Consider the following 14966-nt stretch of genomic DNA (forward strand, 5'->3'; position numbering starts at 1 on the left):
CCATCCATGTCCACACCCGCCCACTTCTGGGCTCTGACCGTGTTCTCGACAGCATGGTGAGGAGTTCCACGTGTTGGGTGAGCCAGCTCTTGGCAACCTAATTTTGCCAGTATGGCCCTCAGTCTTGATTCTGTGGTCGAAGTGTTCACCCAGCCGGACCCCCTCCCTAGCTGAACTGGGGTCTGGGTGCTGCCAGTGTTTAAAGTGGTTCATACAAGTGGACACTGCTGCCCCCTCAGTACAGCTGGCTAGAGCTTCCCCTTACCCTGGTCACCTGGTCCCCATGGGACACCCTAGAGTTCAGGCATCTGTGTCAACTTGAAACCCGTCTACAGATAAGTCTGCTTGCAGTCCACGGGTAATTCTTTTCACCAGCTGTTCAGTCTCAGCCTAGAAATGAGTTGCCGTGAGGAGCTGGTCTCTCCCATTTTTGGTCTCAGGTTCTATGTGCTCCTATCACGTAAAATTATGTATTTCTAGCTGCCAACACCTGTGTGTCAACCAAGATGGTGAATTTGATCATGATGAAGACAAAGGTGGAAGTGTTGAACTTACTGAGAACTAGGAAAGGAAATAAGATTTTGTGGCCTATTTTCAACGCAAGAGGCAGGCAGAGATCAGGAATGTCCACACAGAAAGAAGTGCTATACACTTCCAGGGCAGAGTTGGCAAAGTAGTCATAGAAACATCAAAACAAGTGGGTAAAACTGCAGTGTCTGATTGCCTTGGGACAAAGGAACTTCCAGTTCCCATAGTCTTGAGCTTTATATCCCAAAGTAGTAGTTCATCCATCTACCCCAGTGGCGGTCAACATGACATGACTAACCCCACCAGGGCTATTAGCTAAGCCACATTTCCCCCAGACAATCCCACACAGTCCCAGAAAAGAGCTCACTGGAACAGGGCTGCATTAGCAAACTAGTCACATGCAGTGCTGGGTTGTCACTGGCAGCGGTGATGGCTTACCACAAGAGGAGTAACAGGTTCTGCACAAACTTTACAAATATGTTTATTTGTTTCGTGGAATTTAAGCTGCTCATTTTGTCAGATTAAAAAATTAGAGGTGAACAATGGCTTACATTTCTAAAATAGATCATCAGTTCTATTCCCCTAGTTCCATAAAAACAAGGTAAATACAAGCGATCTGTACATCTTGCTGGTGAATTCACATAATGCTCTAGTTCCCTGATCCTTTGACTTTCTCTCCTCTAGTTACTCTGTTCTGTTTTGACCACTGGCCACAGGAGTGGAGTGGCGTTGGGGCTTAGAAGTGAACGCTATGGCTATTTGGTATGATAATTTATTGCTTGCCCTTTCAGTCCACTCTCATTTCTCCAAACACAGAATCAAAGTTTGAGATTTAAGCCCTTAAACTTGGAGGAATCCCTGCGGGCTGTTTTGCATAGGCATTACTCAGGATCTGAATGGGTAGGGAGGCCGATGTGGAAGGTGGTTAGGAGCCCAAAGCTAACTGTTCCCATAGAGACAGCAACACAGAAGTGCTGGTCCTGCCCTCAAAAGGAATTACCTAGCCCTGGCGTCTTCATTTTGTTCTACTGTGTCCATGGTCTTTGGAATTAGGCCCCAGAAAGACAGTTCCAACTTTAAATGGCTAAAACTTCTTGGCAATGGGCTAATTGCTTTAAAAGGGGAGAAAACATCCGATACACTTTAAAGACCTTGCAACTGGAGACTCTGTCCCATGAAGATACTTTTAAAAGTTAACTGAAATAACTGATTGATGTGGATTACTAAGGTCTAACTGGGAAAATGTCAATAGTCAGAGCTCAGTAAAACCAGGATGATCAGTTTACAGTTGCTTTAGTTTTCTGATTGTCACAAGTGTAGTTAATCAAACCAAAAAACTAAAATAAAATCTGGGAGCTAGAAAGATAAACACAACCCCTCATCCATGGCAGAGGGACAGACCGGTTACACTGGGGTTCCTGGGCTTGGAGCAGGTGCCCTGCAGGAACCTGGCCTGGGGGGGGCAGCTGTCAGGGATGCTGAAGCCTACCAGAAGACATTGCTTCTCTGTTGCCTGCTTCTGACTATTCCGCAGAGAAAGTCTCAATTTGAGTGTGTGCGCTTTGATTTCTATTCTTTTTTTTTTTTTTTGATTTCTATTCTTAAATGTCCCTAACAGAGACTGTGGGGTCTCAGGTCACACCCCCTTTATCTGGTAAACTGGCTCCATCCCTCCCCCACTTGTATTATTACTGTATTATATATTTTGTAGTTGCCTTATTTACAGCAACTGCTAGTAACTTTCCTTTTTAGTGATACAAAATCTTTTTTTATACACATAATTTTAACTCAATTAAAAAACAGAAGTAGTAACTCAGTGTAAACATTGTGACAGTGATTCAGGAATGTCTGAAGTCTGAGACAGGGTGAGTTAGGCCAAGACTGTCTCAGCTTTCCGTATATATGCAGCGGAGCCAACTGATGCCATTACAATTGGGCAAAGTTTCCGTTTTTTACCTAAAGAGACAAATGATTCTGACCTACTTTAATTATGAAATTTGCGAAAAACCAGCTGAGGCAGGCTCTACTTGTCCAGATTTGAAGATGTTTGGGAATCAATGAAACATACCAGAAATACTTGTTTGTTCCTTTTCCCCAAACAAGTGTAATGAATGTCAAAGTGTTGATGCTAACTTAGATCCTGATGACACGTTTGGAAGTCCTCAATTCTGCTCCATTAATTGTAGCACTGGACTCCGTTTTGCACAGTATTGCATATTAAACTGCAGGCAGCCTGACAAGTATGGGAGGAAGGGGAATTTTAAAAATCAGCGTAATGAATCACTACCCTTTCAGAATTTGAGCAAAGAGGAACCCCTGAGGCTCTTGCAGGCAGACCCTCACCAATGGTCTTCTGGAAGGAACATTTCCTGGCTGACAGTTTTGTCTGAGATGACAACTCATTGGTGGTGTTCTGCTGACATTTTTTGAGTATGCAGACAAGCCCTGTGATGAATAGCATTACCCAAACTTTAAAGCAGAGAAACTACAATGATTTGAAACCCTGAATTTTTGCTGGCAAAAGTAAATCCTATTCATGAGAATGCAACAATTAGCCCCTGCTACCCACCCACCACAAAACCTACATCCTAAAACCAATCTAGCATGTGTCATTTAAAAGAAATAGGTTTTCAGGCCCACAGTTGACGAGTTCATCAAGGCTTTGCCGCTGGAGGTTTAAAAATTCCCACTTTCCGAAAGTATCTGACAATCAAGGGCACAGAAACTAAGGTAATACTGATCCTCACGGGTGCGAACAGCTTGTGGATGGCATAGGCCACCACAAACGTGCTTGTACCGGCTGCCATTTTCGACTGGACCAGTGACTCTTTAAAGCCGAGTTTAAGCAGGACGGTTGACATGTCCACACCACTGGAGGGGAGAGAGGCAGACAGACAAACACAGAAACACAAAAGATATTTACTACAGCAAGAGACTAAGTTAAGCACTCAATTTGGCTATGAGATTTACAGTGTTTTTTTTTTTTTTTAATGTAATAAAAGTAGCTAGGTGAATACTAAGTTTTAGGAAGAAAGTTCTTATTCCCAAAGACTTACATGATAGCAAAAAAACAAATACCTATTACTGTCCCAATCTTACCTTGAAATAACCATGTAAAACATTCCCAAGGAGATTAATGAGATTCCAATGTGCAGTGACACTCCCACGGCACCATATTCTTGAAAAATCTTTTTCAGCTGCTGCGACTTGCTTAGCTTTTTCTCCTCTGTGCCCTTGATGTTGCTGCCTGTGGTTGCAGTGATTTTGCTGGGGTCCTGCACACACACCAAAGAAAGGGAGACACTTGAGGGCAGGAGCAAGGATGTAAGTGGTCATCACCACATCACCAACTTCAGAATCACGCGATATTCTGCTCTTTCTTGTAATGAGAGATGAGTTCCTCTCTTTCTTCATCTACTGCTACTGCTGCTAAGTTGCATCAGTCGTGTCTGACTCTGTGCGACCCCATAGACGGCAGCCCACCAGGCCCCGCCGTCCCTGGCATTCTCCAGGCAGCAACACTGGAGTGGGCTGTCATTTCCTTCTCCAATGCATGAAAGTGAAAAGTGAAAGTGAAGTTGCTCAGTCGTGTCTGACTCTTAGTGACCCCATGGACTGCAGCCCACTAGGCTCCTCCATCCATGGGATTTGCCAGGCAAGAGTACTGGAGTGGGGTGCCACTGCCTTCTGCATCAGCTGAGGCAAATGCTACGCCACTGAGTGCACTGAAGGGCTGGGTACCACATGTGATGGGCAAAACGATGGCCCCAAAGATGTCAAGTTCCTAGTCCCCGGAACCTGTGAATATGTGACCTTATGTGGCAAAACGGTTTTGCAGGTAGGATTCAGTTAAGGATCCTAAGATGGGCAAATCATCCTGGATCTTCTGAGTGGGACCAATGTGATCACAAGGGTCCTTGTAAGTGGAGGGAGGGAGACAGCAGGGTCAGAGAAGCTGACATGAAGACAGAAGCAGAGTCAGATGTGCAGAGGTTGGTGGTACTCCCTCTGAAGATGGAGGAAAGGGGCAAGCCAAGGGATGCAGGCACCTCTAGAAGCTGGAAAAGACAGGAAATGGCTTTCCTGGCGACTCAGATAGTAAAGAATCTGCCTGCAATGCAGAAGACCCAGGTTCAATCCCTGGGTCAGGAAGATCCTCTGGAGAAGAAATGGCAACCCAATATTCTTGCCTGGAAAATCTCATAGACAGAGAGAAGCCTGGTGGGCTACATAGAGTCCATGGGGTCACAAGAGTCAGACATGACTTAGGGACTACACCACCACCACCAGAGCAGTTGGAAGGACCCAGCCCCGCTGATGCACTGAGTTTAGCCCCCATGAGACCTCATGGGCTTCTGACCTCCTTGACTGTAAGAAAACAAATGGGTGTTGTCTTATGCACATGACAACCAGGCTAGACTCTACAAGACAGTGGGTGTGAAATAAATGAGAGCAGAAGCTATGAAGCTACTTTTGGAATCAAGATTTACCCCTGAGATCTGAATGGATAAAGGGAGAGGGCTAGTTCCCAGGCCATAAATGCAGCATTGGGGGTTTGCAGAGAAATTATTTACTGTGTAGGGTGTCCATTAACATTTATTGAGCATCTACAAGGCCTGGAAAGTTTAAGAGAAACAAAAACAACAATATTGGATTAAAAAGACAAAACTCCTCCTCCACGTGGAGAGTGCTTTTTCATCAAAGGATTGCTTCAGTTCTCACGACAGACCTCACAGAGCTCTTCTCAAGGACAGGATCTGGGTCAGTCAGCTCCAGTTATGGACTTTGAAGTGGAGGCCATTTCCTTATATTTTTAGAACATGCGGGGGCTCAGGCATACCTCAAAAGCTGGCAAGGCAGGGGTTGGGGGGTAGGGACAATGACATGCATCACGGAGACCCCAGGAATGAAATTAATGTCTGGATACCCAGATATCCAAAGAAGCAGCCTCCAAACCGAACGAGGCAGCGGTCCTCCCAGCCCCTGCCCTGGAGGCATAGGTGGCCGCCGGGTTTCCTCTCTGGTCAGCCTGTGTGTCCAAGGGAGGGCACTGGGAGCGAGAAGTGGTCCAAACCCCCGCATGACATCAGCTGGGCCCTGCTGACACCTCACCTCGGGTGGTGACCCAGATGTGTGTCTCCCTGAACTCAGAGCTGGCGCATCTGCCTTGGCCGTGATGTCCACGGTCACACATCCACAACACGTCTGGACGAGTTCCTGACCCACTCCCACCCACGTGCTCCTCTTCAGGTCACAGCTGTCCCTGTTTCAGCAAACCTCATCCTCCCGGATGCTCTGCCCGAAACCCAAGTCACTGACTCCCCTGTTTACACCCGACAACCAGCCATCAGCCCACCCCACCAAGTCCAAACTCAACCCACCTCCCCTCCCCTCCACTCCCCACCCAACATTCCTATCACCCTGGCCCAAGCTTCTAGCCTCACCCCTGGGTGACTGCGATGGCTTCCTCCCAGCTGTCCCCCAATCCCACCTTTGACCCCTCAACAGAGTGGCCAGAGAGAATCTGTGAAATCCAGGGTGGGATTACAGCACCGCCCCGCCTCAGAGGCCTCCTGGAAGCTAAAGTAGTCTGTGCACTAGCCCCCCTGGCCCTCCAGACACCAACCCCCACCACCACCACCCTTCTCCTTCCTGCGTCCCATTCCAGCTGCCTAGCTTCTTTGCTGCTTTAAGGAGGACAGGCCAGGCCCGACAGGCCCTGGCATCTGCTGCTCCATCTGCCAGGAAGTTTTTCCCCAGAGGGCCTCATGGCGCTGCCTCCAGATCTTTATCCAGCACCACTGCAGGGAGGCCCTCCTGAACTGCTCTCTTTAAAACCAAGAGCCCCTCAGCCTGTGGTTCCTGTGCGTTTCCCTCCATCCTGACTTCATCATGCATTTCCTCTTCCTCCCCAGGGAGGGGCCCATCCACTTTGGAAATGGTTTTGCCCACATGGAAATTACAAACTGTTAAGTCCACCTTAACGTTTGAAGTATACAGTTGCATGGTTCAAACATGTGTCTGCCATTGTGCAGTCATCACCAGGGTCTAATTCTGGAAGATTTTCGCCACTCGACTGCAGTTACTCCCCATTCCCCTCTCCCCCATCTTGCCAGCGGGGAATGGAGACCCCAAGCTCCTTTCTGTCTATGGATTTGCCCATTCTGGATGTTTTTATTGTGAACAGGATCATGCAACACGGGCCTTTTGTGACTGGCTTCCACTACAGACTGAATGTTTGTGGAATTCACCTCCCCTCCACCAAATTCATACAATGAAACCGAATCCCCACCCTGATGGTATTTGGAGGTGGGAGGTGACTAGGTCAGGAGAGTGAAGCCCTCATGAATGCAATCAGGGCTCTTATAAAATAGACCCCAGAGGGCTACTTTATCCCTTCTAACATGTGAGGACACGGCAAGAGGACAGAAGACAGTTGGCAATGAACCAGGAAGCACACCCTCACCAGACACTGAATCTGTGTGTCTTGACCTTGGGTTTCCAGCCTCCTGGGCTGTGAGAAATGAATGTTTGCTGTTTAAGCCACCTGTGCTTGCGTGCTCAGTCACTTCAGTCATGTCTGATGCTTTGCGACCCTATGGTCTGTAACCTGCCAGGTTCCACTGGCCCTGGGATTTGCCAGGCAAGAATATTGGAGTGGGTTGCCAATTCCTCCTTCAGGGGATCTTCCCAACCCAGGGATCGAACCCCTATCTCTTATGTCTCCTCCACTGGCAGGCGGGTTCTTTACCACTAGCACCACCTGGGAAGCCCTTAAGCCGCCCAGTCTATGGTATTTTTGTTATAGCAGCCTGAACAGACTACCGCAGCTTTTTCCACTTATCATCATATTTTCAAGGGTCATCCACATTGTAGCAGGTATCCAACTTCATTCCTTTTTATGAAGTAGAATTTGATTCAATTGAAATACAAAGTACGGATTCTAAAATTTAGCCTGCGGGCTAAGCTAGGAGCCATAGCACATTTTTGCTCTACAAAGAATGTCTGCTGTGTCTGGGTGTGTTGTTGTGCCTGGAAACCTCTGGGGCAGGCTCTCACCCTGGCTTCATGCAGGACAGGAGGGCCTGGCTCTGGGTCAGCTGCCAGAATGACAAAGTGTACATGCTGCAGGTTTGTGGAAGGTAAGGTACAAAAGCAGGCCATCTTATTGTCCCCAGAGGAAGGAAGGAAGGTTCAGTGAAGAGCCACATTCTGGGCACGGCAATGAGGCGGTGGAATTCAGTCTTGGATTGAAACTTGCTCAGAATTGGGACTTCCCTGGTGGCCCAGGGGTTAGGACACCTTGCTTTTACTGCTGAGGGGGAGGGCTTAATCCCTGGTTGGGGAACTAAGATCCTTCAAGTCATGCGGCCAAAAGAAAACAAAATTTGCCCAGAGTCATCCTTGATTTATAATCATACGCAACAGCTACTCATTTGCCCCCCTTCTCCCAAAAGCTGGTACAAAACTCAGATTTATGAGTTAAGAGTCTTTTCACTACCTCCCAATTGAAAGAGCATCTCTTTTCTTCCCAAACTGCAGTTAGGACTGAAAACACACACACATACACACACACACACTCTCGCACACGCGCCCCCCCAAACACCTGGAAGCTTTCACCCTGGAATTAAATTTCAGTACCATTAAAGGCTGTTCTGTCCCTGGGAATTAAGCGTTAAGGCCTTAAGGGTAAGGATGAACTGTATTTTCTCACAGCCTTTAGCTTTGACTTCTGCGGGGGGTTTTCAGACTTATGAAAACAAACACTTAAAAAAAGGGGTGGTGGTGGGTGGTTTGGTCACTCAGTTATGTCTGACTTCTGCAACCCCATGGACTGTAGCTTGCCAGGCTTCTCTGTCCATGGGTTTCTCTAGGCAAGAATACTGGAGCAGGTTGCTGTTTCCTCCTCCAGGAGATCTTTCTGACCTAGGTATCAAATCCTAGGTCTCCTGCATTGCAGGCAGATTCTTTACCGCTGAGCCAGTATTCGTTTATGGAGTCCCAGATACTGATTCTGATAGGCAGGAAAGCCTATCATGTTTTGAAAGGTTTTAGGAAAACCATGAGTGTCCTCAGGAGAGGCCACTTCTGTTGAGCCAGCCACCGAGCTTAGCACTTTAAAGGTTTTATAAAAACCCTCACGACCTCATGATGTGGGTACCTCTGTCACTTCTACTTTGACAGATGGGAGACCGGGGCTTTGGGGTGAAGCTGCGAGCTGGCTGGCAGTGCCCAGACTGGGTTCTGCACTACAGACTCCCCTTCTTGTCCCCCAAGAGTTGAACATTCCTAGAGGAAAAGTCTGTTTCAGAACCTCAGGACTCTGCAGGGGAGAAGGAAAACTGTCTTCAGCCTCCCTTGTTGGGCCAGCACCCACGCTCCCAGTTCTCCAACGTTCACCAGCCGGAATGGCCGCTGGGAGCTCAGGCTCTTTCTGATAAACAGGTCCCCACCCGCCTTTTGGCTGCGGAGGAAGTGCCCCAGATGGGAGGACTGCCGGGCGCTGATAGGATGGCTCCCAGAGCCCAACCATGTCCTGGGGCGGATGACGATGGGTGGAAGCCCTTTTCATTCCCACCCCGACACTTGGCCTGACAGAACCTCATTCCGCCCCATCTGTCCACTCACAGGACGGGGCGGAGCTGCCACTCTCTCTCTCTCCCTCCCTCTTCTGTGCAACCTCTGTTTTGGCAAATGGCCTTTTGGCCAAAAAAGAAAAATAAAAAGGCAGCCAGACTTCCAGCTACAGAATAACAAGTATCTATTGCCAGACAACGGGAGGGACAAAATATTCAGACACATGGGCAATTTCCTGTTGGCTGGTGACAAGGTTAGTTTTTAACTTTCTAGAGTTAGATTTTTTTTTCAACATGGACAATTTACTTCCTTTTATTTTGGAAATCTCTTTAATCATTGTGAATCATGTATTTTTCTTCCTAAGCCTGGAGGAGATGAAAGAGGTTAAAATAAAAGGAATTTATGAAGAGGTGACCTGCAAGGAATAGGAATCTTTCAAACATTCATTTCTTGCTGAGATATCACCTTAAAAACCTGTGATATACTCTTAGTTGCTGCCCTGGTTGCAAATAACTTCGTACCTCCCCTGGTGTCTGTTTTTTAGATAAAAGTGCTTTCATATACTTGTGGATGACTTGGCTCTCCGAGCCCCAGCCTTCTCCTCATCTCCCAGTTCCCCCTCACATGCTGCCTTTCAGCGAGTCAGAGCGGTGCCAACCCAGAGCAGCACTCACAAAGAAGTGAAGAACAGTTCTTAAGAGCAAAAGCCTTGGAACCAGACTGGTTTGGATCCCAGTTCTGACAGGTAATCACTGTGTTTCTCAGAGAGTTACTCAACCTCTCTGGGCTTACGTAAAGATAATAGTATTGCTTATGTCTCAGGGTTGTTGTGAGGATTACATGAATTGATATTTTCAAAGTACTCAGAATAGTGCCTGTTGCAAAGTAAACACAATATAGTGTTTATCAATATTATTTATCGCATGAATGAAAATAGGTGTCACTCTTAACAATCTGACCTTTTAAGCAAGATGTCTGGCTCATTCCTCAAAACTTCTCGACTCTTCTCATACAGCCTCCTTACTTTAATAAATACAGGAGTGGTGGCTGGGGTTGGGGACGGGGGGAGGGCAGCAAACCTACACACACACACACACACACACACACACACACACACACACACACACACACACACACACCCCTACACAGCAAACCTACACACACACACACACACACACACCCTACCAGTGCCAGGCTAACAAGACAGATGATCAAATCAGGGGGACATTCCATATGAGGAGAGCATAGAAGATGTACTACCACGAGGCTGAGGAGAGGCCAGTGGAGACTTCCAAGGCATCACTGGTGGTCAGGGGAGGCTTCCAGGAGGAAGGGACCACTAGGCTGATGTATGGAGAATCACCAGGAGACAGCTGGGTGTATGCAGAGGGTGCTAGACATGTGAACATCCCCAAGCTGGGCTCAGGAGGCAAAGACAAGATCTATTGCCTGCCAGATGGCCCAGCACAAGGCAGAGAAGGAAGTTTCTCCATCTGTGGTGGAGGCATGGTAAGGTCATGAGTCAAAGGCCTATGGAACATTCAAGAAGCACTGGCTCCCAGTGGCACCATGCTCAGGCTTGCATCAGCTCATGGAATGGTCCCCCAAACTATTATTGGGAAGGTGTTATTTTTAGCCCCCTGAAAGGTCAGCAACCAGGCCTCAGAGACCTTGAGCACAGGGTGGGACAGCAACCCTGGTGAGTGGACGCAGGCAGGCTGGACCAGAGCGGCAAAGCTCCAGGCACCGCTCCTTCCAACTGAGTTCTGCATCTCCAGAAGGCACTGCTCACCACCTGTTTTCTTTAAGGAGACCCACTTCAAAATCAAACTGAAACATATTTACAGAAAGGAGCAGTCTGCATTTGCATTCTGAATGAAAACCAGTTTTCACTTACCATGCATAGAAGGCAAGTGAAGATATACACAAAGAAGTAACCCTGCGTTTCAGGCGCGAGTCTCGCCCGCAGTCTGACTGGGAGGCCTCCTCTCCTCGCAGTTAGATAAAAAGGGAGTGGCAGGAGGTACGGGGGTGGGGGTGGGGGGGTGCGGGGGCAGGTGGTGGTGCTGGTGGTGTTAGAGACAGCAGCACCCACCGAGCCTTCCTCCTCAGCCCAGCGAGGGGCCCCAGCGTGACTTCAAAGGGAACAACTCTAAGCGCCGGATGACAACGTCGATACCAAGTCCAGCCCCACCTCCAATACTCTCGGCCGCCACCACAGCGCAGGCCCAGCTTTGGGCACCTGGGATCCGTTGGAGGCTGTGACCTTGGGCATTCGCCACGCCCCCCTGAGCCTCAGTTTCCCCGGCTGTTAACTGGGAGATCGCTTCCTTGGTTTGAAGAGATTTGGGGTCTGGGGACCTGGAGGTGCTCGGTCTCAGCAGTTGCGCGTGTAAAGCTCTCAGGTAGGTGGACCCGCTATCCGGGTGCCCGGGGATCCGGGTGGGGGTGGGGAGGCTTACCTGGCGGCCCTGGTAGTTCCCGCGGGCGGCGCGCAGCAGCTGGGCGTCGGGCCTGGGCCCGAGCCGCGGCAGGAACCCCGGCGGCGGGACACAGGGGGCAGCAGCGCCCAGGAGCCAGGTGGCGCGGCATCGAACCCGGGCGCCCACCCGGCCCGCGGGGCTCAGCAGCGCCAGCAGCCCGGCCATGGTGCGCAGAGCCGGGCGCTGCCCTGGCAGCAGACCGCAGGGGAAGCGGCGCGGTGGGCGGGGCCGGCGGGCGCCTGAGCCCGGAGCGGCGGGGCGGGGCCGGAGTCGTGCCCCGTCCTAGGCCCCGCCCACCTACCCCCCGCTGCAGCGAGGGCGGCGAGGGCGGGGCTGGAGCCGCGCGCGGAGTGGGCGGGGCCGGAGCTGGAACCCAGCGCCCAAAGAGAGAGCTGGAGACGCGAGCTCTGTCTGACACCGGGTTAATTCCAGCCCCTAGGACCTTGACTCATCATGTTGGTCTCCAGCGAGTCGGAGGCCAGCCCAGCTCAGCCCAGATTCAAGAGTGAAGGGGTTAGATTTCTCCGACTTGATGGGAAGTGGCAAGGGCACGGGTGGCGGGGCTTGTGGAGTGGGAAATATTGTGACCATCTTTAGAAACGGCAATCTACAACAGTTTTCGACTGTTAAATGCAATAAAGATACTAATCTTTGGTCTCCATTCTGCAGAAAAAGAAACTGAGGCTTACAGAAACGAAGCCTTCCCCGAGGCCTCTTATCCTCATCCTCTTCTCCTGCCTGACCCCCTGGTAGCACTCAGAGAATAAAGCGTCTGCCTGCAATGCGGGAGACCTGGGTTCGATCCCTGGGTTGGGAAGATCCCCTGGAGAAGGAAATGGCAACCCACTCCAGTATTCCTGCCTGGAGAATCCCATGGACAGAGGAGCCTGGTGGGCTACAGTCCATGGAGTTGCAAAGAGTTGGACACGACTGAGTCACTTCATACTTCACTTCAAGGATCCAAAGTGTTTCTAGATCTTTGCTATTTTTAAGCAGGGGAAAAAAAAAATAGCATGGAGAATTGTTGCTTGGAAAACCACTGGAAAAGGTGGAGGAGTGGACATTAGACCGGGCCCCCAGGAAAGAGCAACACCAGCGGGCAAGGGGAGTGGCCCCTCAGTCACCAGCGGGAAGATAAGTGTCAGGGGCAAACTAGTGAAAAGAATGAATTTTAGAGCACATTGCCAGAGACAGTGACCCCAGGATCAGAAAGCTGCCACTGCAGCTGCCTTCCACAAAACAGGCCACTGGACACCAGAAGGCAGGGTCAGGCTGAGGCTTCTGTCACCACTAACCGTCCACACTCGTGGGCTGGCAACAGGACACCTGGATTCTGCTGCAGAAAACCCCACATCTCTGCCAACTTGTTGACCAGCAGCAAACAACCCAAGCCACAGGAGGATGCCTCTGCCTTCAAAATATTTTATGAGTGCATCCAGTTAACAGAAAGAAATTAGTACCCAGAAACCTAGCTGCAAAGGAAAATTATAGCCATTCTGACCAGAAGGTGCACAAGAAAGGGATGGGAATGCATGTGCCCAAATTCAGTACCCCGAGACCGCCCTCTAACCTGCCCCCACCTTGTCTCACTGGGTAGAACTGAGTCACATGATACTGTTAGCTGCAGGGAAGTCTGGAATTTGAGGATCCTGCAAAGAAACAGACTTGGCTTAGATCAGAGCAGGTACACTGTCCTCCTGAACACAGTTGGGATTCTATTGGCAGGGAGGTAGAGGAGGATGGCTGGGGGGATGGTATGGGGGAATGGTAATTCCAGAAAGTGGATGGGGCTGTGTGCCCATGCATGGTGGTGAGTGTCACATGGGAAGTGCACGTGTACCAGGGCGAAGGGGAACAAGTCAGTGTGTGTATGTGAGGGGGTTGAAATGGAAAGGGGGCTGGAATGCTGGAGGAAGAAGAAAGGATTTTTCCCTTCTGATGGAGGAATTACTCTGCCCCAGTTTCCAGGAGAATCTGCCTGGGGGTCCAGGGCCTCAGAGTTACTCACTGTGGCTCATTTCTGTAGGAATGTGGGAAGGTAGATCTGGCAGACAGACTGTGTTAAAATAAAAAGTGGACAATATTTAGGACAAATTGCCTCATTTTCTCCAATTACATATTCTGATTGTACCTGTGTATTTATTCCAGTTCTCTTTCTCTGTCAGATTCTGCAGTGCCTATTCTAAACATTTTCTGCCCACCTGGGGTCCTCCCTCCTTCCCTGATGCCTTTCTCTCTTGGCACACACCCTTGCCTCCTACCTCTCAGGGGAAGCCTGGTCTTAACCAATGGCTCCAGCCCACCTCCTTGTTTCCCTCCACCATCCTCCACCTCCTGCTTCAGTCCCCTTTTCCAAACCAAACCAAACTACTCATTCCCACGTATGGCTTCATGCCTCCTCTCTGTTCATTTCCAATCAGCATTCATTATTCTGAACACCTGCCATGTTCCAACAGTGCCTATACAGTGAAAATAAGATTCTGTTGTTTCGTGAGCTGGTGGTTAGCATCACAACTTTGATGCGGTGCAGACCTGGTTTAGAATCTCTGTTAAGTGATTCCAACTGTCTAAGCTGGTGGTTTCCTCACTTGTAAGAAGTGGGAGTAATAACACCTATCTCAAAGGGTTACTGCGAAGGAGATATATTTCAGTACTTGCAGAACTGAGTCTGGCACAGTGAAGACTCAAGACATGGAAATGTGGCTGGTGTTTCTTTCTTTTTTGTCTACCCAGCTCTCTCTTTCTAATAAGGATGCCTGTCCCTCTCTACTGTAGTTTGTATGAATCTTAGTGGTCAGTAGCCCTCTGGTCAGAGGATGGATTTGAGATCCTTACCCCTTGTACTGGTAAAAATGGGGTCATGATGAGCATATACATCATAATATGACTTTTTCACTTAATCTCTCATTAATGTCTTTCCTGTTGGAACCATAATTGTGGAATATTATTTAAAAGCTGTAGAACATTCTGTCTATAGATGCTCCATGGCATATTTAATCCAATGTCCTGGTAAGGAATGTTATAGACCGAAGGAATCTTTCCCCAAATTCGTATGTTAAAGCACTTACCCTCAATACAATATTGTTTGGAGATGGGCCCTTTGGGAGGTAAATACCGTTAGGTTAGGTCGTAAGGGTTAGGTCCATGTAATGGTATTAGTGCCCTTATAGGAAGTGGAAGAGCCACCAGTCTCTCAGTCTCTCTGCAGCAAGAGGGCAGAGCAAGTAGGAAGTTCACAAGCCAGGAAGAGAATTCTCAGCAGAACTTGACCATGCTGCCATCAGACCTCCAACCTCCAGAAGCCTGTTTGGAAACAAATAGCATTTTATGGCTTGGGGCCAAGAGCTGGGGCCTTGGGGTCAGATTGCCTGGCGGGGG

The 14966-nt window shown here is 49.2% G+C and overlaps 1 protein-coding gene and 1 long non-coding RNA gene across 3 annotated transcripts; one reads left to right on the forward strand and one right to left on the reverse strand.

Moving 5' to 3' along the window:
* Positions 1-984: 984 nt before the first annotated feature.
* FAM210B (family with sequence similarity 210 member B) lies at positions 985-11821 on the reverse strand. Its single transcript, XM_043883356.1, has 3 exons — positions 11568-11821; positions 3628-3803; positions 985-3399 (listed from the first exon to the last, which is right to left on the reverse strand). Exons 1-3 carry the CDS (start codon positions 11751-11753, stop codon positions 3183-3185), a joined length of 579 nt encoding a protein of 192 aa, XP_043739291.1. The 5' UTR covers positions 11754-11821; the 3' UTR covers positions 985-3182.
* On the forward strand, positions 9127-14107 carry LOC122681357. Of its 2 annotated transcripts, XR_006336947.1 has the most exons (4): positions 9127-9358; positions 9650-9850; positions 11218-11510; positions 12021-14107. It is a non-coding gene; the product is annotated as an uncharacterized LOC122681357 (long non-coding RNA). The 2 variants fall into 2 exon arrangements; XR_006336948.1 differs by lacking the exons at positions 9127-9358; positions 9650-9850 and adding an exon at positions 10923-11128.
* Positions 14108-14966: the final 859 nt, after the last annotated feature.

The sequence above is a fragment of the Cervus elaphus genome, chromosome 23 (genome assembly GCF_910594005.1).
Source record: "Cervus elaphus chromosome 23, mCerEla1.1, whole genome shotgun sequence".
Lineage (NCBI taxonomy): Eukaryota > Metazoa > Chordata > Mammalia > Artiodactyla > Cervidae > Cervus > Cervus elaphus.